This window comes from Pan paniscus, chromosome 17, assembly GCF_029289425.2.
Source record: "Pan paniscus chromosome 17, NHGRI_mPanPan1-v2.0_pri, whole genome shotgun sequence".
Classification (NCBI taxonomy): domain Eukaryota; kingdom Metazoa; phylum Chordata; class Mammalia; order Primates; family Hominidae; genus Pan; species Pan paniscus.
In genome coordinates, this window is record NC_073266.2 from 76,021,836 (window position 1) to 76,047,098 (window position 25,263).

The 25,263-nt window shown below is 47.0% G+C and overlaps 1 protein-coding gene across 3 annotated transcripts in view; it reads right to left on the minus strand.

The window, feature by feature from the left end:
* Positions 1-477: 477 nt before the first annotated feature.
* ALPK2 (alpha kinase 2) overlaps positions 478-25,263 on the minus strand; it is a 130,986-nt gene continuing 106,200 nt past the window's right edge. For all 3 annotated transcript variants that reach the window (XM_034943824.3, XM_055102424.3, XM_063597342.1), the window contains 3 exons: positions 23,113-23,330; positions 17,225-17,273; positions 478-1,265 (listed from right to left, as the gene is read on the minus strand). In XM_034943824.3, the coding sequence (XP_034799715.2) occupies positions 1,049-1,265; positions 17,225-17,273; positions 23,113-23,330 (484 nt within the window). In that variant the 3' untranslated portion in view covers positions 478-1,048. The remainder of the gene's footprint in view (positions 1,266-17,224; positions 17,274-23,112; positions 23,331-25,263) is intronic.

The following is a 25,263-nucleotide window of genomic DNA, read 5'->3' on the forward strand; positions in this document are numbered from 1 at the left end:
TAAGCATTTTGGGGTATATAAAGTAGTCCCTGAGTTGCTATTGTATGGTTTGCTCTTGCCCAATTTCACATTTCACTGATGCAGCCATCCTGCTTTACGGCTGGGCATGACCCAAACTGGTAGGGAAGGAGGCTGTGAGTGTCAGGAGACTCAAGCGGAATGAGGACTGGGAGTGGTTAGAGATGCCAGGATCCCTGTGAATTGGTGCACCCCCGCCAGGATTAGCATGCATCTTCTGGCCTGCATCTTCTGGCGCAATCCACCATGGGTCAGCCCTGGGTTTAGGCAGCTCGGGTTTAAGGAACAAAGTAGAAAGCAATGGAACCTAAGTTGTAATGTAAGAATGAGGGGAAACCACAGATGCAAATATTTTGTGCTCTAGGAAACCTATTAGGAAATTACTAAATCCTGGAACGATGTAAAATACGGCACACACTCTAAAGAGCAAGTGTCTATAATGATATATACATCTTACACTTTTTGTTTAAATATGAATTTAATTAAACAGAAAATTGTAACTGGCTGTTGAATGATGGGAAATGGCTTCACGTCACAGAACCCACCTCCGGCAACAATAGCATATTAGACATCAGTGGAAAAACTTGACCCAGTGAGCGAATTCGTGGTTTCTGTTTACACAGCAGGATGTGTCTAGAAATCCCAGGTTAGGAATGGCGGTGGGAAGAATTTTGGCTGTGAACAGACTCTTCTCAGCACCAGGTCCTCGACAGCACAACCATGTGCAAATACACAAATATACACGACGTGAGGTTGGTAAAAATGCTGAACGTGTATATAAAGAATGGACTGCCTTTGAGACCAATCGTTGATTCAATCTCCCCATAAACCTGGTCGCAAATCCTGTTCTGAAATCATTTGAGTGAAGACAGCAGGTGATGGGTTTAGAAGCATCTTGGCGCACAGTCGGCTGGGAGTAAGGATTGCCACGCACTCTCTGCAGGCTGTATATTCTCTCCTGTGTGGCCTCAGATTTTCCCTGGCGAGATTGTGTGCTGCTAGCCAGTGGCCATTAGGTTACCCGGGGATGTTAGGTTTTCTTTTCGCCTGGTGTCTCAGGCCCTGTCTTCTTTACTGTTATAGAGTTTGTTTGAACTTTGCTTTTCCCAATGCTCGGCTGCTTCTGTTTCTGGTTGTTGTTTTGAAGGGATTTCAGTCCCAGCATTTTGCAATACTTGTTACACTGGTGTAGTGCTTTAAACTGATCAATGAAGGTCATGGAACAGTTGCCTTTAAATCCCTTGTACCTGTGAGTTTGGGTGGAAGGAAACATAGCTTTTAAAAACAGGACACTTTCATCAGTTTAAAAAGAAAAACTTGAAAGGGAAAACTAATGGTGCATGGAACATATATGAATTTCTGTTTTAGGTAAGAATGGACGCAGGATAGACACAACTATCAGTGAAGGTAAAAAACAAAGACTGTGGAAATAAGTAAAGGCAAAGATCCGCTGGCACGTACAGTGATGATCAAAGGCCTTGGAGTATCCAGGGGTCCCAGGTGCTCATGGTTGGAATGTACCAGCATTTTATTGCCCTGTTCCTCATAGCCACAATGACCAGTGCTGGGCTATTTTGATAAAACACAGATCTCTTAGTGATCGAAAGCCACTCCATCACACCGAGAAGTTCTCAATAAAGAATTTCAGAACTTTGGAACTGAAAGAAATTATTTTGTTTAGACCCTTCAATTTACAGTTGAAGAAATTCAGGTTAAGAGGTCATGAGACTACCCCAAGAAAACAACGCAAGTTGATGTAAGAGACAAGATTAGAATGAAGCCCTCTGAGTCTTTCTCCTACAGCAGAGCTCACTCCCCTGGCAGCCCGCTTTGTCCCCAGGAGAAGAAGAATTTTTGTCTCTGGCAGAGCCTTTGTCTCCAGTAGGCCCTAAAAGGGTCCATGCTGACTCCTTGGCCAGGAGTAGTTTCAGGGGTTGTTCCTCTTGGTTGGGACATTTAAATACTTAAATTATAAATGGCCATGTTTTCATGTCCCAATTATGGTAGGTTAGTGTGCTCCTTAAATGGACAGCTGCCCAGCCCCTAAGTCTCCCCAGCTATCTGCAGATGAACAAGATCCATCAAAAAACTGGTTGAAGGTGCAGGCTTCCTGGGTTCTGGGCAGAATGTGAAAGGGTAGTAGGCTATTGCAGCTTGTTTAGTAGCTAGGAAAGTGACCCTGCAGGTCTTCCTGCCAGCCACCAGAAAATCCCCAAATCCCACGCACACACTGAATCCAGTCACAGCTCCTCACAGAGTGTGGAGGAGGCCAGGTGAGCATAGTGCCAGCCACATACCCTCCCCAATAAGTGGTATCTCCTTGAGATGTCCAAGGGTCCTCCTTGTCACCGCAGATGAGCTCCTTTGTCAAAGGAATTTGCCTTCAACATGAATCCCATGGGGATAAACACTTTGAAGTAGCACATATGTAAACCTATGAGGTCCACGTTGCATTCACTCAGCCCCTCCCCATCAATGCATTCTCCACACTGCCACCAGAGTAACCTCTACAAAACATAAGTCATATCTCCTGCTTAAAATCCCATTGCTGTTAAAACGAAGACAAACTTCCTGAAACTGCCTGTGATCCTGCACTGTCTGGCTGCATCTTCCAACCCATTGACCTCTTCAGCCATTAGAAGTGTGTCCAAGCTCCCTCCTCCCAAAAGTTTCTGCCTGCACTATTCCCCCTGCATGGGATGCTCCTTCCTCCTTTTTCTAGATAAGTCCTACTCACTTTATTTATTTATTTATTGAGACAGAGTCTCATTCTTGTTGCCCAGGCTGGAGTGCAATGGCTCAATCTCAGCTCATTGCAACCTCCGTTTCCCAGGTTCAAGTGATCCTCCTGCCTCAGCCTCCCGAGTAGCTGGGATTACAGGCATCCACCACCACACCTGGCTAATTTTTTTTTTTTTTTTTTTTTTAAGTAGAGACAGGGCTTCACCATGTTGGCCAGGCTGGTCTCAAACTCCTGACCTCAGGTGATCCACCTGCTTCGGCCTCCCAAAGTGCTGGGATTACAAACGTGAGCCACCATGCCCGGCCTTTGCTCACTTTAAATTCTCAGCTCATTTGACCTTTCCAACCAAGTCACATCCCCCTGTCATAGACTCTCCTGGACTCTGCACCTCCTCTTTGTGGCACGGTCACACACATAGTCTGACATCTGTGAGTGGATGAGATGGTTAATTTCTGTCTCTCCACTCACTGTAAATTCTGTGATGGCAGAGGTCACTCTTTGCTCACCACCGTACGCCAACACCTAGTCCAGTGCTTAGTAAATGGCAGAAACTCAATAGAGGATGATTGAAAAAAGAGTGGGATGCTTTTATTTTAGTGGTTTTTCAGAATGCGTTTTCATTTGTCTATTCTTGTGTTGACCTGTATCAGTGCTGTGTTCTTTAAAAATATAGTCACATGGGAGGAAGGGACAGCAACTTTCCTCCCTCCCTTCTCTAGAGCGCACCTAGCCAAGCACTGTGCTTGAGGCTACGGATTCGACAGAGAACACACAAGACATTGACTCATGTTTTCCAGTGAAGAAGATAGATATCAAGTCATTACAGTGAAATATGATGAATACGATGCAGGGGAAGCATTGCTGGCTGGTAAACCTGGACAATAATTGGTGGGCTAAGTTTCTGTCAGTTTCCTGATCTCCAAAGTGTGAATAATAATAATGCCCACTGAGGCGGGTGGATCACGAGGTCAAGAGATCGCAACCATCCTGGCCAACATGGTAAAACCCCAACTCTTCTAAAAATACAAAAATTAGCTGGGTGTGGTGGCATGCGCCTGTAGTCCCAGCTACTCAGGAGGCTGAGACAGGAGAATCATTTGAATCCAGGAGGCAGAGGTTGCAGTGAGACGAGATCACGCCACTGCACTCCAGTCTGGCGACAGAGCGAGACTTCGTCTCAAAAAATAATATAATAATAATAATAACAATGCCCATAGGGTTGTTGAGGGGATGAAATGAGAAAATCCATAGAAACCACGTAGCTCAGAGCATAACACAGTAAAGATTCAACTGATGTTGATCATGTTGTTATAATTATCAACACTACAACTGATGCAACTGATGCGGGCTTCCTGTGGAAGAGACTTTGAAGCGAGTCAAAGCTGAGGGATTTTCCAGGTAAAGGGTAGGGGCAGAGGGTGCCTGGCATTCAGGACCAGTGACATGTAGGGCCCAGTACAAAACGAAAACAGGCTCTTCGTTCAAAAAGTATTAAGAATTTCAAGACAACAAGCACAGAGCATTAAACCAAACACAGGGCCCTTCTGAGTGTGAGGTCCTGTGCACAAATTGCACACGCATGAAACCAGCCCTGCCCGGCGGGAGAGAGTGCTGGCCGTTGTTGCTTAATAGGGCCAAAGGCAAACTGGCAAAAAGAAGTCTGTAATGCTGGCATGTTGCGGATTCTGTAGCTGTTATGATTCAAGAAATCAGGCCTCCTTCATTGGCTGGTAGAAACTATAGAGGTCGACACACCTGGACTGAATGGAGAGAGTTTTTTCCCTGTGCAATCCAAGCTGGGTTTTTTAAGCTCTTAAGGGCGTGAAAGGTTTCTTTCCTCTCGGAAGCTAAAGCGGCAGCCTGCAGCTCCACCCTGCCGTGATTGTTGTAAATCCAGCTGCCCCTCCTCCTCCTGGCAGGGGAACTGCTCTGCCCCTGGGAGCCCACAGTCCATGGCCTTGGGAAAAATGACTTGGTTTCTAAAAGCCAAGCTTTCTTATTGAAGAAAAGGTCAACCAAAGAAAGGAGTTGAATCTGGCAGAGTGGGAAGTAGTCTACTGCTAATGGTATCATTTTTACATCTCTATCTTCCTCTGCAGGAGCTCCCTGAAAGGCTGAAATGTCAGCTTGTCAGTGTTTCCTGTATGCCTGAGCGCTCTCTCCCTGGTGGGACGCGGGGCCTGCTCCGTCAGGATGGATGGTTTAATCCCACCTGCCACTGGGGGGGACCCCGGTTGCTTCACACTAACTCCTGAGCTCCTGAAATGGGGAGTGTCACGAGTGGGCAGGGGCAGCTTCCCTGTCTGAGCACATTGGAAACAAGTCCCGGTCATTTGCATCAGGACTGCCTCGAGGCTTTTCAAATTCAGACAACATCTGGTCTCTGCAGAGAAAAATAACTAATTCACACTGTGACCTCCCAGAAAGATCACCGCTTCGTCCTGAAGCACTCCCTTGCCAGCAGGTGTTAATGCCAGGTAAAAAGAGAGCCCCTGTCTAATAGTCTCCACCTCTGGAATGGAAAAAGCTGAGCTGGGTCAAAGGAGCGTGACTTCTGGGCAGCCCCTGGGTAGACTTCTTTCAGGAATCTGCCTCCTTCTCCACCTCCACTTAACCTCTTTCTTTAGACCCTCGCAGAAAGCTGGAGTCAGGCAGCAGAGGCTAAGATGGCTGTGCCTGGGCTTGGTGAGGCCAGAGGGCAAAGGCATCTCTGCACCATCTCAGAGACCCTTTCTCAGCCCTTAGCTACCTTCGAGCCCCAGCTCCAGTGGGCTCTCTCCGCACCATGAAAGGACATCTCTCCAACCTCCTCCCTGCATCTTCTTGAGAACTAGACACCCCTCTCAGAGTTAGGGGTGTATGCGCCCCATCTTCTCTGCACAGATTATGATCTCTCTCAGGACACTGCTTTATGCCCAGAACGCCTGTCCAGGGGAGGCTTTTCAATAAATGTTGAAAGAACAAAATGAATGGGGCCCAGCTCCATGCTCAGCACTACCTTGTCTCCGCGCCACATTTCTGAACATCTCTTTCTCTAATTTTCGACCCTCAACTTGGCCTGTCAGACAGTGTTGAACTTCCCTTTCCCTATCTTTCTCAGGTGCAGACTTTTCTTTGCTACCTAGCATTTACAGAAATTACAAATCTTCCTCCTTTCTCAATTTGGTCTCTGTCTCAGCCAGGATGTTGGGCTGCTGCTTTGACCTGTTCTCACAAACTGACAGCCATCACCAAGGCCGTTGCCCTTGCCCAAGAAGAAAAATAGGGCAACACCCTTTGTGTTCTTAGATTGATTATCCCAGATTCATTCAAAGGACATGAATTCAATGACATCAAGCTCTCCTCTACCCAAGCAATGGGAAGTGCAGGTTTCCCTGCTAGTGACCCACCTTACATGCGACATGTGCCACCCGCTGCCTTGAGGGTTGAATCTGGAGCTGTAGGCCATCTCTCCAACAGGATCACCATTGCAGAAACTTGCTATCCTTTTCATGTTGGATAGATATAGGGGGTTGAGTAGCATCCTTGCCCACGCCATCCCCAAAGTCACGTCCTTCCCAGAACCTCAGAATGTGACCTTATTTGGAAATCACGTCATTACAGATGGAATTTCTTAAATAAGGTCACACTGGAGCAGGGGAGGCCCTCAGTCCACTGTTACTGGTGTCTCATAAGAAGATGACAAAAGACAGAGACCCACAGGGGGAATATCATGTGATGTTGGAGACATAAGTTAAAGAGATGCGTCTATCAGTCAAGGAGCTCCAAGGATTGCCAGCAAACCCGGAAGCCAGAGGAGAGGCATGGAACAGACCCTCCCTCAGAGCCTGCAGAAGGAGCCAACCCTGCCAACCCCTTGATTTCAGTCTTCCAGCCCCCAGAACTGTGAGACAATCAATTTCTATCACTGTGAGGCTCTTGGTTTGTGGTCATTTGTTATGGCAGCCCTAGGAATCTAACATAATGGAATAAAGAATCTTGTATTTGAGATCTTTTTCAAATATTTTCATTTTTAAAAATCTTAACTCTATAGAATTTTACTAAATGGGTCTTTTTGTCCTTAACCTCTAATTAGTATAATTTTTTAGCCTATCTCTTTATGTGAATCTATCCATCCTCTCTCACAATGTCCAGAATTGGAACACTAAATGTACTCCACTGAACAGCATTCAGACCAGGCGCACTGGCTCACGCCTGTAATCCCAGCACTTTGGGAGGCTGAAACAGGAGGATCGCTGGAGCCCAGGAATACAAGACCAGCCTGGGCAACATAACGAGACCCTATCTCTACAAAACAAAAACAAAAACAAAATATGAACAGCATTCAATATAGTCTGTTCTCAACTATATTCCCCCTGGATGAGAGTGGTCCCTGCGAATGACCTCGAGACCCTGTTAAAATGCTGATTTGGATTCAGTAGGTCTGGAGTGGGGGTGGAAGTTTCTGCATTTCTACCAGGCTCTGGGGGGTATTGATGTCACTGGTCCAGGGACCCCCTCTCCTTTGAGCAACAAGGAGATAAACTACTCAAAAGTGGTGATCTACACTCATCTCCATTTGACTTTGGAAATGCCTTTATATTTAAACTGGAACACAAGTATATCTTATGTTTATGAAGTTAGTGTCAAACAATCTAATAAAGTCACACTGAAACATCCCACCTGGGGAGGAGCTACGGAGGCTGTTTCCACAGTCCTGCCCTCACTCAACAAAGATTTATTCAAGATTTGCTATGTGTTAGAAACTGTGCCAGGCTGATGTCTTGCTTAAGAACAATTCCTCTCTCCTCTCATCCTAATAATGAATGGCATAGCCTTTCAGACTCACACAGAAATCACCAACTGATAGCAGCAGGGTGACTGCTTTCTCTCTGGGATCCGCTCACAACCGTGCTGGACAATGTATTGGCTCCAAACACACCTGGAGAGCAGGGGTGGAGGAAAGTCACAGAAATTTCCAGCCCTGGCTGAGTTACAGAAACCAAGGTTCTTGGCTGGCTTAATAAAGGAAATGGAGACAGGCAAGGCAAACCCACTGAAAAGTTTTCCTGCACTTTGGTAACCCATTAGATGCCAACCAGAAGCTACATTGAACAGCTTGAGTTTGAGATCCTTTCTGAAGAAGTTTTAACGCATAGGGAAAGGCTACAAGGACAAGGAATTCGAGGTCAGGATGGGGGTGAAGAATTGAAACAAAGCCGTGGTCTGGTGTGTGATGTGTGTGTGTAAAATAAAGCCAGGCTGGACTTAGGCTCCGGTAGAACGGATTGTCACCTGCATGGAAAGGGAGGGACATGGGGAGCCTTCCACCTGGAAACAGCAAGAGATTCCCGGAGTGCCACTCATACCCTTCATTTTTCATGTGTACTCATTGATTTCTTCATTGATCAGGTACCAGCTGTGTGCCAGACACTGTAGGGGAACTAAAAGGGATTAATTAATAAGCGGAGCGGCACTTTCCCAAAAGCGGCCATCTTGGAGCAAGCTGTCACATCTCAGCGGGAGGAAGTTCTGTGGAAACGCGGAGGGTGCCATTTTCACACTGCCGAGCAGATTCCTACAAGATTTCCTACAGGAAAGATGGTTTGGGGTTTATCTGGCAGAGGGAACAACATGGTAAGGTTCAGAGGCACGTTGTGAGCCAGAGCAGGTGTTCTGAGGGGAGATGCCGTCGGAGGATGTGTGAAAATGTTTCAAAGCCATGCTGTGCCATTTCTCCTGTGGCATGCTGGTTTCCAAAATACGTTCTCATGAGCAACAGTCCCACAAGAGTCTTTGAAATTCTGTGATGTAAATGCTGTGAGAAATGCTATCTGATATCTCTCCTAGGCTTGGTATGGTAGGTAGCTCACGCCTGTAATCCCAGCACTTTGAGAGTCCAGGGTGAGAGGACTGCTTGAACCCAGCAGTTTGAGACTAGCCTGGGCAACATAGTGAGACCCCACCCCTACAAAAAAAAATTAAAAATAGCTGGGTGTGGTGGTGCATGCCTGTAGTTCCAGTTTCTTGGGAGGCTGAGGCAGGAGGATTACATGAGCCCAGGAGTTCGAGGCAGCAGTGAGCCGTGATCAGGACTCTACATTCCAGCCTGGACAACAGAGAAAGACCCTATCTCAAAACAATCATCATCATAATAATATCTTTCCTTGTCCCTAGGACATTCAAAATACACATCAGCTCTTTAAAGACCCTATGAAGTCTCACACTAAAGAAGTCTCCTGGCCGGGCATGGTGGCTTATGTCTGTAATCCCAGCACTTTGGAAGCTGTAATCCCAGCACTTTGGGAGGCCAAGGCTGGTGGATCATGAGGTCAGGATATTGAGACCATCCTGGCCCCGTCTCTACTAAAAATACAAAAATTAGCTGGGCGTGGTACCGTGTGCCTGTAGTCTTAGCTACTCAGGAGACTGAGGCAGGAGAATCGCTTGAACGAGGTTGCAGTGAGCCAGGATTGTGCCACTGCACTCCACCCTTGGTGCCAGAGTGAGAGTCCGTCTCAAAAAAAAAAGAAAGAAAAAAAGAAACTTCCTAAACTTATTCAACCTAGGGTTTCCCAAAATTACTTGACAACAGAAATCTTGTTTCACATAATTACTTTGAAAAGCACTTTTAAAAATTCATGGAGCTTTTGAGGGCGGGGACGTGGTAGTGTAACCAGATCTGTGTTTTCTAGAGAAGTTGTCCCCCTTGAGGATGTCTACAAGGTGACCTTCTCTTGGGGCAGGTAACCTTCAGCAACTTATCTGAACAAATGCCATCTGAGCCACAACTGCCCCTCCTTGGGCCAGTCAGGGGAGCCTCCAGGCAATTCGGCCCTGCTTTCCGCCTGGTCCAGGTGGTGCAGGTCAGATCTTGTCATGGCCAAGCAACTGCTTGGATGGCCCCATCTCCCTCTGAACAAAGTCCAGCCCCTCCCCTTGCTTCCTGGCACTTTCTGCCCTTCTTGCCCAGTGCTATGGCCCCTCCCTCAGGCCTCAGTTGAAGCCACAGTCCCAGCTACCCCAACAGAAACCAAGCCCTGGCTCTCTCTTCCCTCATAGCCTCCCTGGCTGGAGAAAAAAAAAAGAATACAAAAAGTTCCCTCTTTCTGCAGAAAAATGTGAGAGGAGGGCAGAGGTGCCCCACCTTCAATGAGTCTGGTCTCTGCGTCTGCTGGCAACACATTCTAGAATCCCTGTACATTTGCACAGTTTCTACTCTCATTGCTTTTGATGGCACGCTCAACCAGGAGGTTCTGTGAGACAGGAGTCCCGAAGAAGAGAGCTCAGAGAGGAGCCCAGGGGAGGGGGAGAAGCACTCATCTACTATGGGTCTGTTTTTGAGGTCGCATGAGTCCCATCCCCATGAATATGCAGGAAGCACACAGTCCATTCGTTAGTATCTGAAATGGAAACGAATTGAAGACAAAAAACCGAGGAGGGGGCGTTGTAGGTAGACACCCACCAGATAAGCAGCCTGAGATTTGCCCACTGTCCTAAGCCCCAGAGCTCTGATCCCCAAAGGCCTGTGCTGGTTTTATCTGCAAATGGGAGTGAAACCACCTTTGCAGAAATTATAACTGAGAAAATTGTGACAGTGAAAGAGATCTGACTGAACCGACTCCGTCTTGCTTCTCACCTCCAAGCTCTCCTTGTTCTTTCCTGGGCAGAGGCCAAACTAACTTGGGGAGGAACTTAGTTTATAGTTTGACTTTGAAACAAAGACGGTAACAGCCCTTTCCCAAAACAAACTCCCTTCTTGCCTGGGAACTAGACCGCCTTTGCAGGACTAACAAATTAGCCAAAAGATTAGAAATTATGGTTTAGGAGTCATGCAGCTGGAGGCTACAAGGTTCTAAACCTCCCCAGTTTCTCCTAGGGATGACATCACAATTGTAAAACCTAAGCCTGGTGCTTGAGATGTTTTTCAGACCCTGCCCTCGATGGATCAACTGGCGCCTCCCAGATCAATAAACTGGCTCATTTAGTCTTGTGGCCCCCACCCAGGAACTGACTCAGCACAGGAGGACAGCTTTGACTCCCTACGATTTTGTCTCCGACCTGACCAATCAGCACTACCCCCACTTCCTGACCCCCAATCCCCAAATTTTCAGGGAGACTGATTTGAGTAGTAATAAAACTTCAGTCTTCCATACAGCTGGCTCTATGTGAATTAAACTCTTTCTCTTTGCAATTCCCATCTTGATAAATCGGCCATGTCCTGTCTAGGCATACAGGCAAGGAGAACTTGTGGGGCGGTTACAGGAGCCTCTGCAGGGCCACAGGGCAGGTAATTGAGGTGAGGGAGAAGCGCATCAGCATTCCCACTAGGTACAGACTTTTTGAGAATTCACCATTCAGAGGAGCAGCTGGGCTGACGCCCTGGGTGGCGGTGAGGGTGGGTAGAGGCAAAGCCACATTTCCAGTGTGCTCCAAGTTGCACAGCGAGGGCTGCAGGGCCTTCCGTATTGACAAACTCTGAATCCTCACGCAGGGTGCTCACCACTCTGGAACATTACTCTGCCGTTAGTCCCTCATTGTTTTCCCACAGGCTCCTTCCCCTCTGTCTTCAAACAGGCAAGGTCTCTTTAGACACACACACACACACACACACAACACACAGAGGCAGACACACAAAGACACAGACACAGATATACACACAGACACATGCACACACATACACAGGGACACAGACACAGACACACACAAAGACAAAGACACGCACACAGACACATATACGCGCACACACACACGCACACATTCCCCACACCTCCTTTTCTGGCTACCTTCTAGACTTTTCCTTGTCTTTAGTCGACAAACTTGTTTAGTTGCTGGCATCTTGGCAGCACATTCCCTCTCTGATCTGTCATGAGGCTCCCACCTGGTGACACTACATTGGCTTAGACTTTCCTGAAGGCAGTGATAACCTTTTTCTTGTCTATTCTGGTCTTCACCCCATCCTGTCCGCTCAGGCTCTGTCACCCCAACCCTCTCGGCCATCCCTGTACCTGCCTTGTGCCTCTGTCTCCTACTGGCCACCAGTCTGTCCTGCAGGGGTGATCTCAAATCTACCAGACTTCTCTAGACGTTCTCTCTGTTCAGACTCATCTCTGAAGCTGGATGACAAGCGATGCAGCACCTGTCCCTGAGTCCTCAGGTCCTGGGGAATGGACTGGGCAGGGGGACAACTAGGGAATAGGGTCAGGAGTGGGAGGAACCCATGGATCCCAATTCCAGACACTTCAACAGAACCGTCCTTTGTAAGACTTCTGGGTAGAGGCCAGGAGACTGCTGTGCTAGTCCCTCCATGGAGGGGACATGTCCTGGCTGGCTCTGTTGGGCCTGGGAGACTCCCCCATACACTGAGAGCACTGCTATAGTAGGGTCTGCCTTGCCAAAAACTGCGAAAATCACCACTGTTCCCTTCAGACTTCCCTTCAGCCTCCAAACTTCCTTAATGGCAAAGACTAGCCACATAAATCAGCCAGCGGGCCAGCCAGCCCTACTACAGAATGGCCTGACCGGATGAAGATGGGATGCAGGTGGCCTTCCGGGACAGGTGACCATGTGGCAGGCGGGGACAGGAGCTATCTGGGGCATAAAATTGCCTTTCTCAAGCTGACAGACCTGTGAGATTGGTCCGCTGATGCCTGGCATTGGGGACTCAGCTGAAATGTTTGGTGTTCTATAGTGACATGGCCCTGCTATGAGACACTTTAAAGGCATCAGGAATTCTGTTCCAATGTCCCTTTGTTTCCTCTCCTGGCAGACTCATGCATTGCTTTAAATAGTCTGCCTGGAGTCACCACTCATGCACATAAGCCTATTCTCGGGGCGTGTTTCTTCGGATTAGATTGTTTCTTCCCACCTCCAAGTTTGTTTTGGCCCTTCCTCTCCAGGTACGGTGGTGGCTTGGCCTTGTGACTGGGCAAAGCATCCCAGGTGGCTGCCGTCCCCTCCATCTGCTTGTGGGCATTGAGGGCAGAGCCTTTCTTTTGGAACTCAGCTTGGCCGAGTGTGGGAGTCTATTTTGATCTTTTCTCCTGTTCATGGCCAGGACCAGAGCTAGGCACGCAGACCCCAATGGAGCCTGCTTTCTCAAGGCAGCTCTCCTCCTGCTACATGAATGAATCATCCAGGCTTCTGTCCAGGGTCTCGGGAATTTGGCTTCCATGTCAGGGACGCTTGACACAAGCCACACATCCTTAAGCCTCGTCGTTCCTTCCTCCGAGGGTAGAAAGATGCAAGGCTGGCTGGCAGCCACTGCAAGGGGTGTCCTTTATGGCTGTCCATATTAATCTTATTTTGGTCTAATGCTTACTGCCAGGGAAGAAATCTGCTAATGGTACTTTTCTTTGTTTTATTTCAATCTGGCAACAGGAAATTGGCTTTTTAGGGGAGACTACAAAGGGCAAAGTATTGGTTCTGGTGCCCTCTGGTGGTTGAATTGCAATCTGGTCGCCTCCCCCGGGAACTCCCCGACTGGTTGGAGAGAAGCATGAGTTTGCAGTTCGGCTCCACTGCACGCATGGCTTTAGATCGGTCTGGAGTTGGTTAGGTTACATTTCCAAATCTCCAGTTATAAAATTAGGCCTTTTTTCCTTGTGTAATTTCCAATCAGAAATTTGTTCAATGGGTTAGTATCTTGGGTCTATCTAGAAAGTGGATTACTGGATGTCAAAACAATCTTACTTGCCATACTTTGTAACTTGAAATTTTTGTACTCAACATTTGCCAAAAGATTGAGGTGGCTGAGGTACAGGGGATGTGTTTCCAGACATATTTATATCTCTGGCTCCCAAGAGAAATATGACATACTCCTGTTATAAGGAACATACAATGAAGTAAAGTTGAATTAAAATGAGTAAGTCATGACAATTCTCTATTTTATTTTATGAGATTAGAGTAATTACTCCTGAAATAGGATCATAGCCTTTGACTTCATTGAACAAGACAGCAAAACAGGTTGCATGACTGGGGTGTCAGCAGCCAAATATATGGTCCTGATTGAGACATATGGGAATTTTTTTTAATGACACACGGAGCACTGCTTCTTATGATGGTGCTGTTCCCCCAGCTGAACCCTGCCAGGTACCAGCCCCCCCCTTGGAACTTGAGACTCTCCCTTTGCATCATGAATGAACTAAGCTCACTCACAGTTGCTTGCTAAGAATCAAGAGAACTTGCTCGATCAACCCTTATTCCTCCATCTTCTCTCCTGCTGTCTGCAGTCTGCGATGCTCGCCTTCCTTTCTTCCCCAGCTCATTTGCCTCCCACCTGGACTTTCCTGTCTGCAGAGTGCCCTTGAACTTGAGCCCTTTCCAAGTCTGTTCTCATGAGTTAGCTCCCTTTTGCGGCTTTGACATTCACTGGAGAACTTTTTCAATTGTGCCTCGCCTCCCAGCATTGAGGATCTGCCATTCACTTTGGGGTGCTGACTTCAAGCAGGAAAAACTTCTTGACTCCTGCCAGCAAGCAGGCTGCCCCATGCCCCATGCCTCCTCACCTGTGAAGTGAGGAGGTCGGGCTTGATCACTGGTTTCCACTCCATAGGGGTTCCCAGGAGCCTCTAAAGAGGTCTCTCAACCACTTCTTATGCTCTGTTTGGAGAAGTTTTCCCTTTTCATCAGTTTTTCAAACTGTGATTGTAAGATATATTTCTTTTGGGAAAAAAACTGTGGCTTAAAAAGGTAAAGTTTAAAGAAAAGTTTTTAAAAAACAAAAGACAAGAAGATCTAATATCCCTGCCAAAGCTCTCAAACGCTTCAGAATCTCCTCCTCTCCCAGCTCCTGCTCCTTGGCCTCTCCTTGGGTGGGAAGGCAATGAGTAAGTAATACTTTATAGACAGCATTCTGCACTGGGCTCCAGCCGTCAGTGCTTCTAATGGGTCTTGGGCAGCTGTCCTGGGCCAGATAAGTCACATTAAAGCTGAGAACAAAACCAAAGGATTGGATTTCTTTTTAAAACAGGAGGAAAAAAAATGTACCATTCGAAGCTCCCAGTGGGTCTGGGTTCCTGGAAGCTGTTGACTTGAATTTAAAAGATGTCTTAAATAATCACGACCATCTTCATTTTTGAAACTTCTTGGGCAGGTTTCTTCTTTGTTTTGGTAGAGAGTTGTTCTAAATAACAGCACGAAATTTGCCTACTCTGGTGTCAGGCTAAGACATGAGGAGCGAAGGGAAACTAATATTTATCTAGCTCACTTCCAGTTTCAGGGGCTAGGTGTAGATTAACTAGGGGAATACTCAGGGCAAGCTGGAGCGTCCCCATGCTGTACATCACTGACTTTAAGAACTTAGTCACATGCCCACAGTCACACAGCTGGTATGACGAGAAGCCAGGATTCAAACTAGGGCTGGCCGATGCTTGCATCTGCAAGGTTCTGCAGAACACATGGAGCCTGGAAAGGAAGGCTCCGTTTGGAAAATCCTTCTGGGGTCCAGAAGCCTCCATAAATAGGGCACCATATAATTTATCTTCTAAATGGGTACACTTGTTCAGGATCAATGCTAAAGTGTATGGGATGTGAGGACATCAGGCATAAAATGGTACCATCATGGGGAAACTGCAATAGACGTTCATCCCCCTCATCAGGTAGGCTAGGCAAATTCCTACGATGCCAAGAAGCGAGGCTACTATCAGGAGAAATGGAAGCAGCAGCATCAGGGTATGAACTGGGTCTAGCTCTAAATCCCTTGTTCCTTCGTCCCCACTACATCATAATCCCTCCTAATGCGCTGTCTTCACAAGCCCAAGAACACGCCCAATTCCCTGAAGTGTATGCCCGCCAGGTCTCTGGTGAGCACAGGGGAGAAGCCTGGAGACAGTTCCAACATAAAACTTCATCATCACTGAGCCATCCCAGGGAAAATGTCCAAACCGCATTCTGGTTCTAAAACCCAACTGGAAGCTTTGTGCAATCGGCGAGAACTTCATGAATCAGACTTACTGACCTGGAGGTTAAAAGAAAGAGTGATCCCCTTCCTACTTTTTCAGATTCCTCTACTTCTCTCTGTCCTTTATTGAAGCTGAAAATTAGCATATTTGTTGGATTGTGGCTGACACTGATGGTCTGAAGTAACCAGAAAGCTCCCATGGATAAGTTGTTCTCAGCCTTGGGAAAGGAAGCTGGATTCATCCCACTACTTTATTTTCTGTGTTTCTGATGCTTTGACATCTTGTGCCTTACTGGCCCTGGAGAGACTTTACTCCTCTCAGGGCTGCCATATTCCTAGAGAGAGTAAATGATCACCTTCCAGAGAGCCTTTCATATATATGCAAACCAACCAATCCAGAGCCACACCCCTAATACCTCCTCTGTGGTCTCTCATACTGGGGCCACTGTCCACCTGTCCTAATCACCCCAGTGCAGGTACCAGACACTAGGGCCAGCCCTATGTCCCAGAGACTGCTGGAAAATGTCAAATTAGCCAATCCTAGGACTGTTTATCCTCCCTCACCTATTCCTTCCCGAATAAACCATAATATTCTTGCCTGCATTTTCCCCTCACTTCCTCTGCCTCCCAACTGGCCCTGCTGCTTCTTAGATGGCCCCTGGTGGCCTGGTGCCCCCTCTTGGCAGCTGCAAGTAACAAACTAGCTTTTCAATGGCAACTATCTCCTGATCTGTTGACCTTACGATACCTCATACTAATAAAACCTACATTTTGAAATAGAAGCCATCCCCTCCAAAAGTCATGAGCTCTCTTTTCCTCCCCCTTACAGATGGTCTTAGTACGTAGGAAGAGCAGGAGTGGGCAAAGGCGATGGTGGTTCCAACACAGAATTGCATCTTCACCAAGAACAACAAATGGCTGGCTTTCTCCTCAGTGGCAGTCAAGTAAAGAAGTGGGAAGGGGCAGCTTGTTAAAAAGACGCCCCAGTAAAATGTGATCATAGCATCATCTGTGTGTGCCTCACACTAAGCAAAGCACCACTCTATATTAGAAAAATAAAGCCATCATCAAAAACAAGTAACTAATCACAGCTCTGCCAGAGACATTGCCTCCTATGATTATCATCGTGGGGGTCTGTGAGCTGCCTAAAATACTTTTTGAAGAAAAATTAATTTAAAATATACAAATTGAATTCACTGCATTCAATTGCAAAAAAAAAATTTTCAAAGAAGCTTTTAATAGTGAAGACATTAAATGTAAAAGAACGGAATATTCCCAGTTAAAAGGCATCCAAGTAATGCCAGCATTTTCTCCCCGTGGTACTCCTATTGGTTATTAATCTTGAAATGTGTTTGCAAGAGTTCTCATTTGTTTCAAAGTTAAGAAACAAATGTGCTCCCCTGTGAGAACAAAGTCCATAAATATTTTATGTAAGTGAGAGAAATGAATTCATTCCAAGAACATTCGTCATCCACAGTTAGGACAAGAAATTCACTTTGCCCACCTCAGCCTGACAGTGTCTGCCTGGAAGGTGTCTGTAAGCCCAGTGTTAAATGATGCACACTCCATTTTTTCCTACTCACCCTTTAGCCAGCGTTGCTATGCCAACGTCAGTTAGCTTCATTCCTACACCTACAGGAAGAGAAAGCAAAGATGGGAGTTTGTGTTACTCAGGGCCCCTCAGGAAGTTGGGCCATCTAGCCCCAGGGAAGGGGTAATGACAGCTCATCCTCCTCCTCCTTCCTGCATAAACACTCGAGGCCTCTTTCATATACGCATCCAGCTTTAGGCAGGGACCATGGGGAAGGTGGCAGTTAGGGGGAATCAAGTCTCATGTGAGCAGACAACCCAAGCCCTCTCGGCTCTGGAAATGAAGTCCTCTGCCTGCCTGGCCCACCCACCCCATGACAAGGAGGGAGCTGGCCACTCTGTGAAAAAATCTGAGGCCTGATGCTTGTCCCGTAAGCAATCTCCCCAGAAATACTGTGACTTTGGCTTAGGTCTGGCTCCCCGTTCTTCAGTGAAAGTGGAAACCCTTACATGATGGAAAGAAGAGTAGGCACGGCCTGGGATAGTCAATGCCAATAGCAAGAGGGTTTGATATGGTTTGGCCATGTCCCCACCCAAATCTCATCTTGAATGTAGCTCCCATAATTCCCATGTGTGGTGAGAGGGACTCAGTGGGAGATAATTGAATCATGGGGGCAGTTTCCCCCATACTGTTCTCATGGTAGTGAATAAGTCTCAGGAGATCTGATGATTTCATAAGGGGCTTCTCCTTTTCCCTTGGCTCTCATTCTGTCTCTGGCCTGCTGCCATGTAAGACGTGCCTTCCGCCTTCCACCATGATTGTGAGGCCTCCCCAGCCACGTGGGACTATGAGTCCATTAGCCTCTTTTTCTTTGTAAATTACCCAGTCTTGGGTATGTCTTTATCATACCCAAGTGTGAAAATGGACTAACACAGGGCTCAAGGGGCATGTGTTTAGTTCAAAGCCAAACTTCAGACATATGATTTCTCATTTCCATAAAGATCGTTTTTCAATCCAGGGCTGAAGGGTTTCTGGGTGGTCAGTGTTAGACCCCGGGAAACAATCCTGAGTTCTACGTAGACACTGAACCAATGGCCTGGCGAAGCAGACATTTGGAACACGTGGTCCTTGGACTCATCCTAACTGCTACCCACTAAACCATGGTGGGGGTAGGTGGGGGATACCAAAACCAAAACAGTAGAACAGCTACCTGAGCTTCCCACTCTGGTTCAGCAAAAAGCAATAGGCACCCATTGCAAGCATATGGAACCCTTTTTTGCATGTGCCTTTCCAGCAGGAGGGGTAGGGAGGGTAGCTAGGGAGCCAGGGAGGCAAAGGGAATAGACTATCCCACTGTTTTCCACTGTGAGGGAGGATAAGAGCTGCCATCCCTTTCTGTAGTGGAAAGAGCCACCCTCTCTCACTCTACCCCTAGTCTCAGCCTGCATCCTGAACCTCTCTCAGGTCTAGTGGAAAGTAAAGCACTTCCCTGATGCCCAGAGTGTGGATTCCCTCTTGACCTTTCCAGAATCTGCATGCCCTGACCACGTACCAATTCCATTCCTGTCTCCTTAGGGTGAGGGCTATGGGCACTTGCTCCAACGCAGTGGACCTCTGCCAGGACCTTACCCGTGCAATCTAGTGATGACATTTTATCCCACGGCCTATATTGCCACCCCACCAGTGTGTCTGCACCTGCTAGATGCCTGGGTCCTGCCTCCTGTGCTCTTGCCCCTGCCTCTTGGGCTCCATGGGCCGGGCTGTGAGCACTGGCATTCCCCACCTCCAGCACGTGACTTGCCCATGGAGGGCCCTGGCAGCCTAGAAACCAGTTTGGGCTGTGGAAAGAAAAAAACTCAGCATCCCCCTAAAGCCAGCCATGAGGATCAGATCTGCTGGCCACCTACTTCCGTGGTTCCCCACCCATGTGGAGTGCTGTTTCTGAGGCCCAGGAAAAGACAGCTAAAGGATTAATGCTCAGATTCAGCGTTATCTGCTGGGAGCATGGCAAAAACAAAGGACGTGTTGGGATTCAGGCTGGTTAGGCAGACAGAAGCCATGAGGCCTGCTTTTCTGCAGTGCACCTGTGAGCTAAATTAGACATGGCACTTTGGGAGAACCAGTGACCAGTTTAAAAGTCTCTTTTGCAGTTGGTAACTAATTCATCTCATTCTTTCAAAGCCGCTAATAACTCAAACATATGTAGAAATGCTTCACATAGCTTTTATTGCAGGGACTATGCTTTGAAAAAAAAAAAAAACCCACCAAATTGCAAACGCTCTCTCTGGACATCTTGTTTCATGGAAAATTGTATTTTTAAATTACAGCTCTAAGCCGTATGGAAGTCCAATTTGAAAAAGTCATTTGGCAAAAGGTCCTTGAACTTGGAGAATTGCTTTCCCTTGTTTCCCACAATTACCAGCTGTCACTTACAGTTTAGAAAGACAGAATATAATTTTTAAAAGAAAACTTCCCCCTGTCAGTTTAATGATTTGCCAGCAATTCTGTCAAGGTTACTAGGAATCTCTAGAGGCTAAAGTTAAATCCTAGTGTGCAGCTATCAAGCTGAGTTGGAGATAACAGTAATCTACAGGTTGTTTCTAACAGAAGAAAGGAAATGAACAGCATTAGAAGTTCATTCTCCACTTGGCTGGGCACAGTGGCTCATGCCTGTAATCCCAGCACTTTGGGAGGCCCAGGCAGGTGGATCGCTTGAGGTCAGGAGTTCAGACCAGCCTGGCCAACATGGTGAAACCCCGTCTCTACTAAAAATACAAAAAAATTAAAAAAAAAAAAAAAAAAAAAAAAAGCTCATTCTCCAGAATTCAAGGTCTTGAGTTTTTTGGGTGACAGCTTGTTAGAAGGCGTGGTAGTCTCACCAGCATGCAGGTCTCAGGTCCAAATCACAGGCTCATCTTTTACCCCACAAACCTGCAGGACCTGGCATAATCTTCTAAATAAGCAAATGCAGCCCGGAAGAATTAACTTTTAAAAGTCCAAAAAGGTGGTGATAGAATTTGAGTTTAATTCTAATTCTAGTGTCTCTGTAAAATTATAAGAAGTGGAGTTTCCTTAGAGAATAGATGTGCTATCTCATGCCACAATGACAATGACAGTAAAAATATTTTTTGTCCATCAACGGAGAGTAAATAAACACCATGACTTAATGCCACACCACCACGTTAAACCACACACGTCATTTACAGAGAGATGTGATATTCCATTACTGTTGTTTACTAGTACCTGGAAGTGAAACTAACTGTGCACGAAGCCCTGGGTGCTGCTTTTCAGCACAAGAGATGTATTTAATACAAAATTAATTCCCAAGGAGAAAAGATGGGGGACAGCAGCAATTGCACAGCCAGAGTCTAAATAGAACAAACAGCTGTTTGTTAAGACCATATGTTTTGTGTGTGTGTGGCAGCAAAGTCTCTTCAAAGAGTGAAGTCTGACTTAAATTTGCAGATTGGCTTCATCTGCAAGGCGGTAATGTTGCATTTCCCAGCTGGCCTGCAAGGAGTCCTTCCAAGGGCTTAGGAGGAAGAACCGTACACATACCAGAGCCCTCTAACATCAGGAGAGACTTGGAAAGGTCTGGAAGTAAATATCTTGCAAATTTGCTAAATTGTTATTTGTGGAAATAACTTGGAATTCAGAGTCAGAAAATGCAGGTTGGAGTCTTGGACCCCTCTACTTACTAGCTGAGTGACAGCAGACAGAGACAATCATGGTCTCCAGGCCTCAGTTTTCTCTTCTGTAAAATGGGGATCATAATATCTTCTCTGCAGGGTTATTATGAAGATTAAGTAAAAATAATAGAAAAAAATGAATGGATACAAAAACTGATGAAATCCAAGTCAAGTTTCTAGTGTAGTTGATTATATTCTGCCAATGTCAATCTCTTGGTTTTGATAATGTACTATAGTTATGTGAGATGTCACCATTAGGTGAAGCTGGTGAAGCATACATGGGAATCACTCCATATATTTTTACAAATCCTTGTGAGTCTATAATTATTTCAGAATAAAGGCTGGGGCACAGTGGCTCATACCTCTAATCCCAGCACTTTGGGAGGCCAAGGCAGGAAGATCACCTGAGTCCAGGAGTTCAAGACCAGCCTGAGCAACAAAGTGAAACCCCAACTCCACACACACACACACACACACACACACACACACACACACACACACAAAGAAAAAAAAAGGAAAGAAAAAATTAGCCAAGTGTGATGGCATACTCCCGTGGTCCCAGCTACATGGCAGGATGAGGCAGGAGGGTCACTTGAGTCCAGGAGGTTGAGGCTGCAGTGAGCTGTTTGCGCCACTGCACTCCAGCCTGGGTGACAGAGTGACACCCTGTCTCAAACAAATAAAAAAAAATGGGTTAAAAGAAATAGGAACCATTTATTATGTGGCAATGCTGCAATAAGCGCTTTACTATCTCATTTAATTCTCAGAACAACTCTGTGTGGAAGTTACTGAAGCACTGAGAAAGGTAATTTGCCCACAGGCTACCAGGCTGGAAGTGGCAGTGCAGGGAACAGAACCCCAAGGTGGTCTTGCTCTTCAACACCATGTAATAGCTAGAGCTTGAGATCCTCACCTGGGACAATATCTGACATTTGGTAGGCAGAAAATAATATAGTTCAGATTTTCTTAACAGCAGACAGAAATAGGAAACCCCTTGCAGCAGAAGCTGCTGGTGCCTTACCTATTGCCCACACCCCAACCACTTCTGTGCGCCTGGCTCCACCTCTTACTGCCACACCAGCATTTCTCTGCTTAAGAACTTTCTCTGATCATGTTTTTTATCCGGCTTAGCTTGCCCATGTGGGCAGGTGACAAGTGCAAGGGAGGTAATGCCCCCACCCAGAGCAGCCGCCAGCTGGTGATCCTGGTAGCTGGTGTATACACACTCCGGCTCCCTCACTGAGAAGTGTGCTTTGCAGGGCTCCCTGCAGATGTCAGCTCCAGCACCCACGGCTGTCACTGGCTAATAATAACATACTCTACCAGTCGCCTTTCCTTCCCCAGTTGCACTTCCCTACTCATGTATTGGCGTTTCCTGGGATCCCCTCTCAAATAAGCCATTTGTATGTGAGTACCTGTCTCAGGTCTGTCTTAGGGGAACCCTAACTATGACATCTCCATTCCATAGAAGAAATGGTATTCCTAAACAATTGTGTATACATTGAAAACATGCTATACATTCAGCAGAGAAGCTTAAAATCTAAAGCATTCTAAAGACTCTTTTGCCTATAGAGAATGAAGTACTACATCTTAATTTACCTTATGGTAGATCTGGATTTGAGAATATATTGCTGAGTTTAGGCCTATTGAGGATAGAACAGTAAAGCCAATCTCTGGTTACCTGTTGTAATGGGAAGGCATTATTGGCATGAATTATTAAAATGAAATGACATCTAGACACAGTGGCTCACGCCTGTAATCCCAACACTTTTGGAGGCCAGTGTGGGAGGATCGCTAGAGCCCAGTAGTTCGAGACCAGCCTGGGAAACCGTCCAGGACGCTGTCTGTACAAAAAAAAAATTTTTTTTAATTAGCCAGGTGTGGTGGAATGCATGTGCAGTCTCAGCTACTCTGGAGGCTGAGGCGGGAGGAATACTTGAGCCCAGGAATTCAAGGCTGCAGTAAGCTATGATCGTGCCACTGTACTCCAGCCTGGGTGACAGAGTGAGACCCTGTCCCCCCCTAGAATTTTTTTAAATAAAAATAAAATGAAATGGCCCTCTGGCTGGTTATGTCAGGCTCCTTTATCAAATCTTGTTTCTGAGGAGGCATCAGTAACAGCTTCTGCAGGTAAAGGTGTTTCAAGGTACCCAGCAGGCCTATCCTTCCTCTCCCTCCCCTCCCTCTCCACCCACAGGAACATCTCTGGCCCACAGCATCCCTGGAGCCTGGGCTAAGCTGCTCTCCTCACCTTGCATGTCCGTCACCAGGAGGCAGCCACTTGTTTTCTGGTACACCCAGTGCTGGAAGGTGCAACATTTCTGACCAGCTTCTGATTCTCTTCTCAAGAAGTTTATTTCTTTCCCATCCCTGATGGAATACTTCACAAATTCTCCAATCAGCTCCTCCTCCACTGTAGCATACGGGATATTGTTCTCAGGCCGATGGATAAGAAAAATAGGAATGATCCTGGCAGGGAAGAGAACACAGGCGCACATCAAGGTCTCTACTGGGAAGAGAGGCTCCTGCGGCATTCTACTCTCTCCTGGAGCAGCACGGAGCATAGAATTTGTCCCCAGTTCTGCTAGGTTTAGACTACAAATCCATCCAATGACTTTTTAGTGGGTAAGATATGTTTCTGTGTTTTATTTGTTGTTATAAATTCCTCCTTGGGAGGGGGTTTAATTGCTCATGTAGAAATGAATGTCTTCATTGTAGTCATATCTTAATGACCCATCAATCAATGACTATAATCTATCTATCCATTCATCCATTCATCTACTCACCCACCCATCCATTTGTCCATCCATTCATCCTTCCTTCTACTCACCCTCCTCCTTCCCTCCCTCCATCCGTACCTTCCTTCCTTCCATCTATCCTTCCTTCCTTTCATCCATCCATCCATTGATCCTTCTTTCCTCTCATTCAGTCAACCAATATTTATTCAGTGGCCTGTATGTGTCAGATACTCTTCCAGATGCTATTCCTCAAAACAGCAATAAAGAAAACGGAGGCTGTGTTGTCAGGGCTCTCACCTTTAAATGAGGGAGACTGACAATAAACAAGTAAATGCATGGTGCTAAGCGCTAGGTGGGAAAACTCAGCAGTGAAGAGGAGACGGGCATGCGGTGGAGTGGGGCAGCTGTCTTATGTAGGGAGGTCAGAGCAGCCCTTGTTCATGGATAAAGAGCATTTGAGCAGAGGCCTATAGGAAGTGAGGGGAGCCAGGAGGACATAGACGGTAGAGCATTCCAGGTCGAAGGCACCCCAAGGAGAAATGCTCAGGGCAGGAGCAGCACTCCTGGCGTGCTGCGGGAGTGCAGGGAGCCAGGGAGATTGGCAGAGGTTGGGGGAGGCAGAGAGGACAGGAAGTCAGGCCTTGGGGGACCTGGGAAACCATTTGGAAAACTTTCCCCTTTGTACTGAGTTGGATGAGAAGCCATTGGAGGATTTGGGGCAAGTGGGGAAGGGACAGGAGGAGATTTCTGCATGACAAAGATCACTGCCTCTCTGTGGAGAATAGGCCAGGGGCAGGGCAGGGAGACTGGGGCCAGGTAATGATGTCCAGGGAGCTGGAGCGGTGATCAGATATGGGATGGAGTTTCCAGCATTATCCATTTACTGCCACATCATCCTACGTGATGATTTCCTACCTACCTCTCTCTCTTCAAAGCACCTACACCTCCTCCCCCAACCGCACCCTCAGCTTCCTGTTTCAGTGTGCAGACTGAAGGTTTAGGAGAACCTCTAAGTGCTGCCACAAGCACATCCATATTCTCACCTCCCGGTCTGTGCCCACACACTGCGCCCTCTTCCTACTACGATGAGCCATCCCTGCTCCATCCTGAACCATCTCCTCTACAGGTGCCCTGGTCCCCGCCCCTCTCAAGTCCTCCAGGTATTGCTGCAGCAGTTTTTCCTCTCTCTCCTCCATCAATATTCCCTCTACAGAATCATTCCCAAGAGCCTAGCAGCATTCCATGATAGCTACACAGCATGGCGACCCCACAGCCCACCCCAACTACTGACTCACATTCGACATCGAAACGCAAATCCGCTGTAGATTCGCTGTCTCCAGTCCCTCCCCTCCCATTCTCTCTTAAGCATCTGAAAGAGGCTTTCCCTCGAAAGAAGCCTCTATCAAGGGCAGCACGACCATCATGCTGCTAAGTGCAGTATTCTCTTCTCGGCCCCCACCCCCTTTGCTCTCAGCAGCTCTGGGCACAGTGGATCTCTCACTTCTTTCTGATACGGCTTTCCCTAGCTTCCTCAAGACTTTTCTCTGCTTCACTGGCTACCTCTTCTCTGTCTCTTTTGTGAGTTCCTCATCCTCTCCCCTTTAGACTCTGGAGGGCTCTGGAACAGCTCTTCTCTCTCTGCCCACAATCCCTAGCGACTTCCT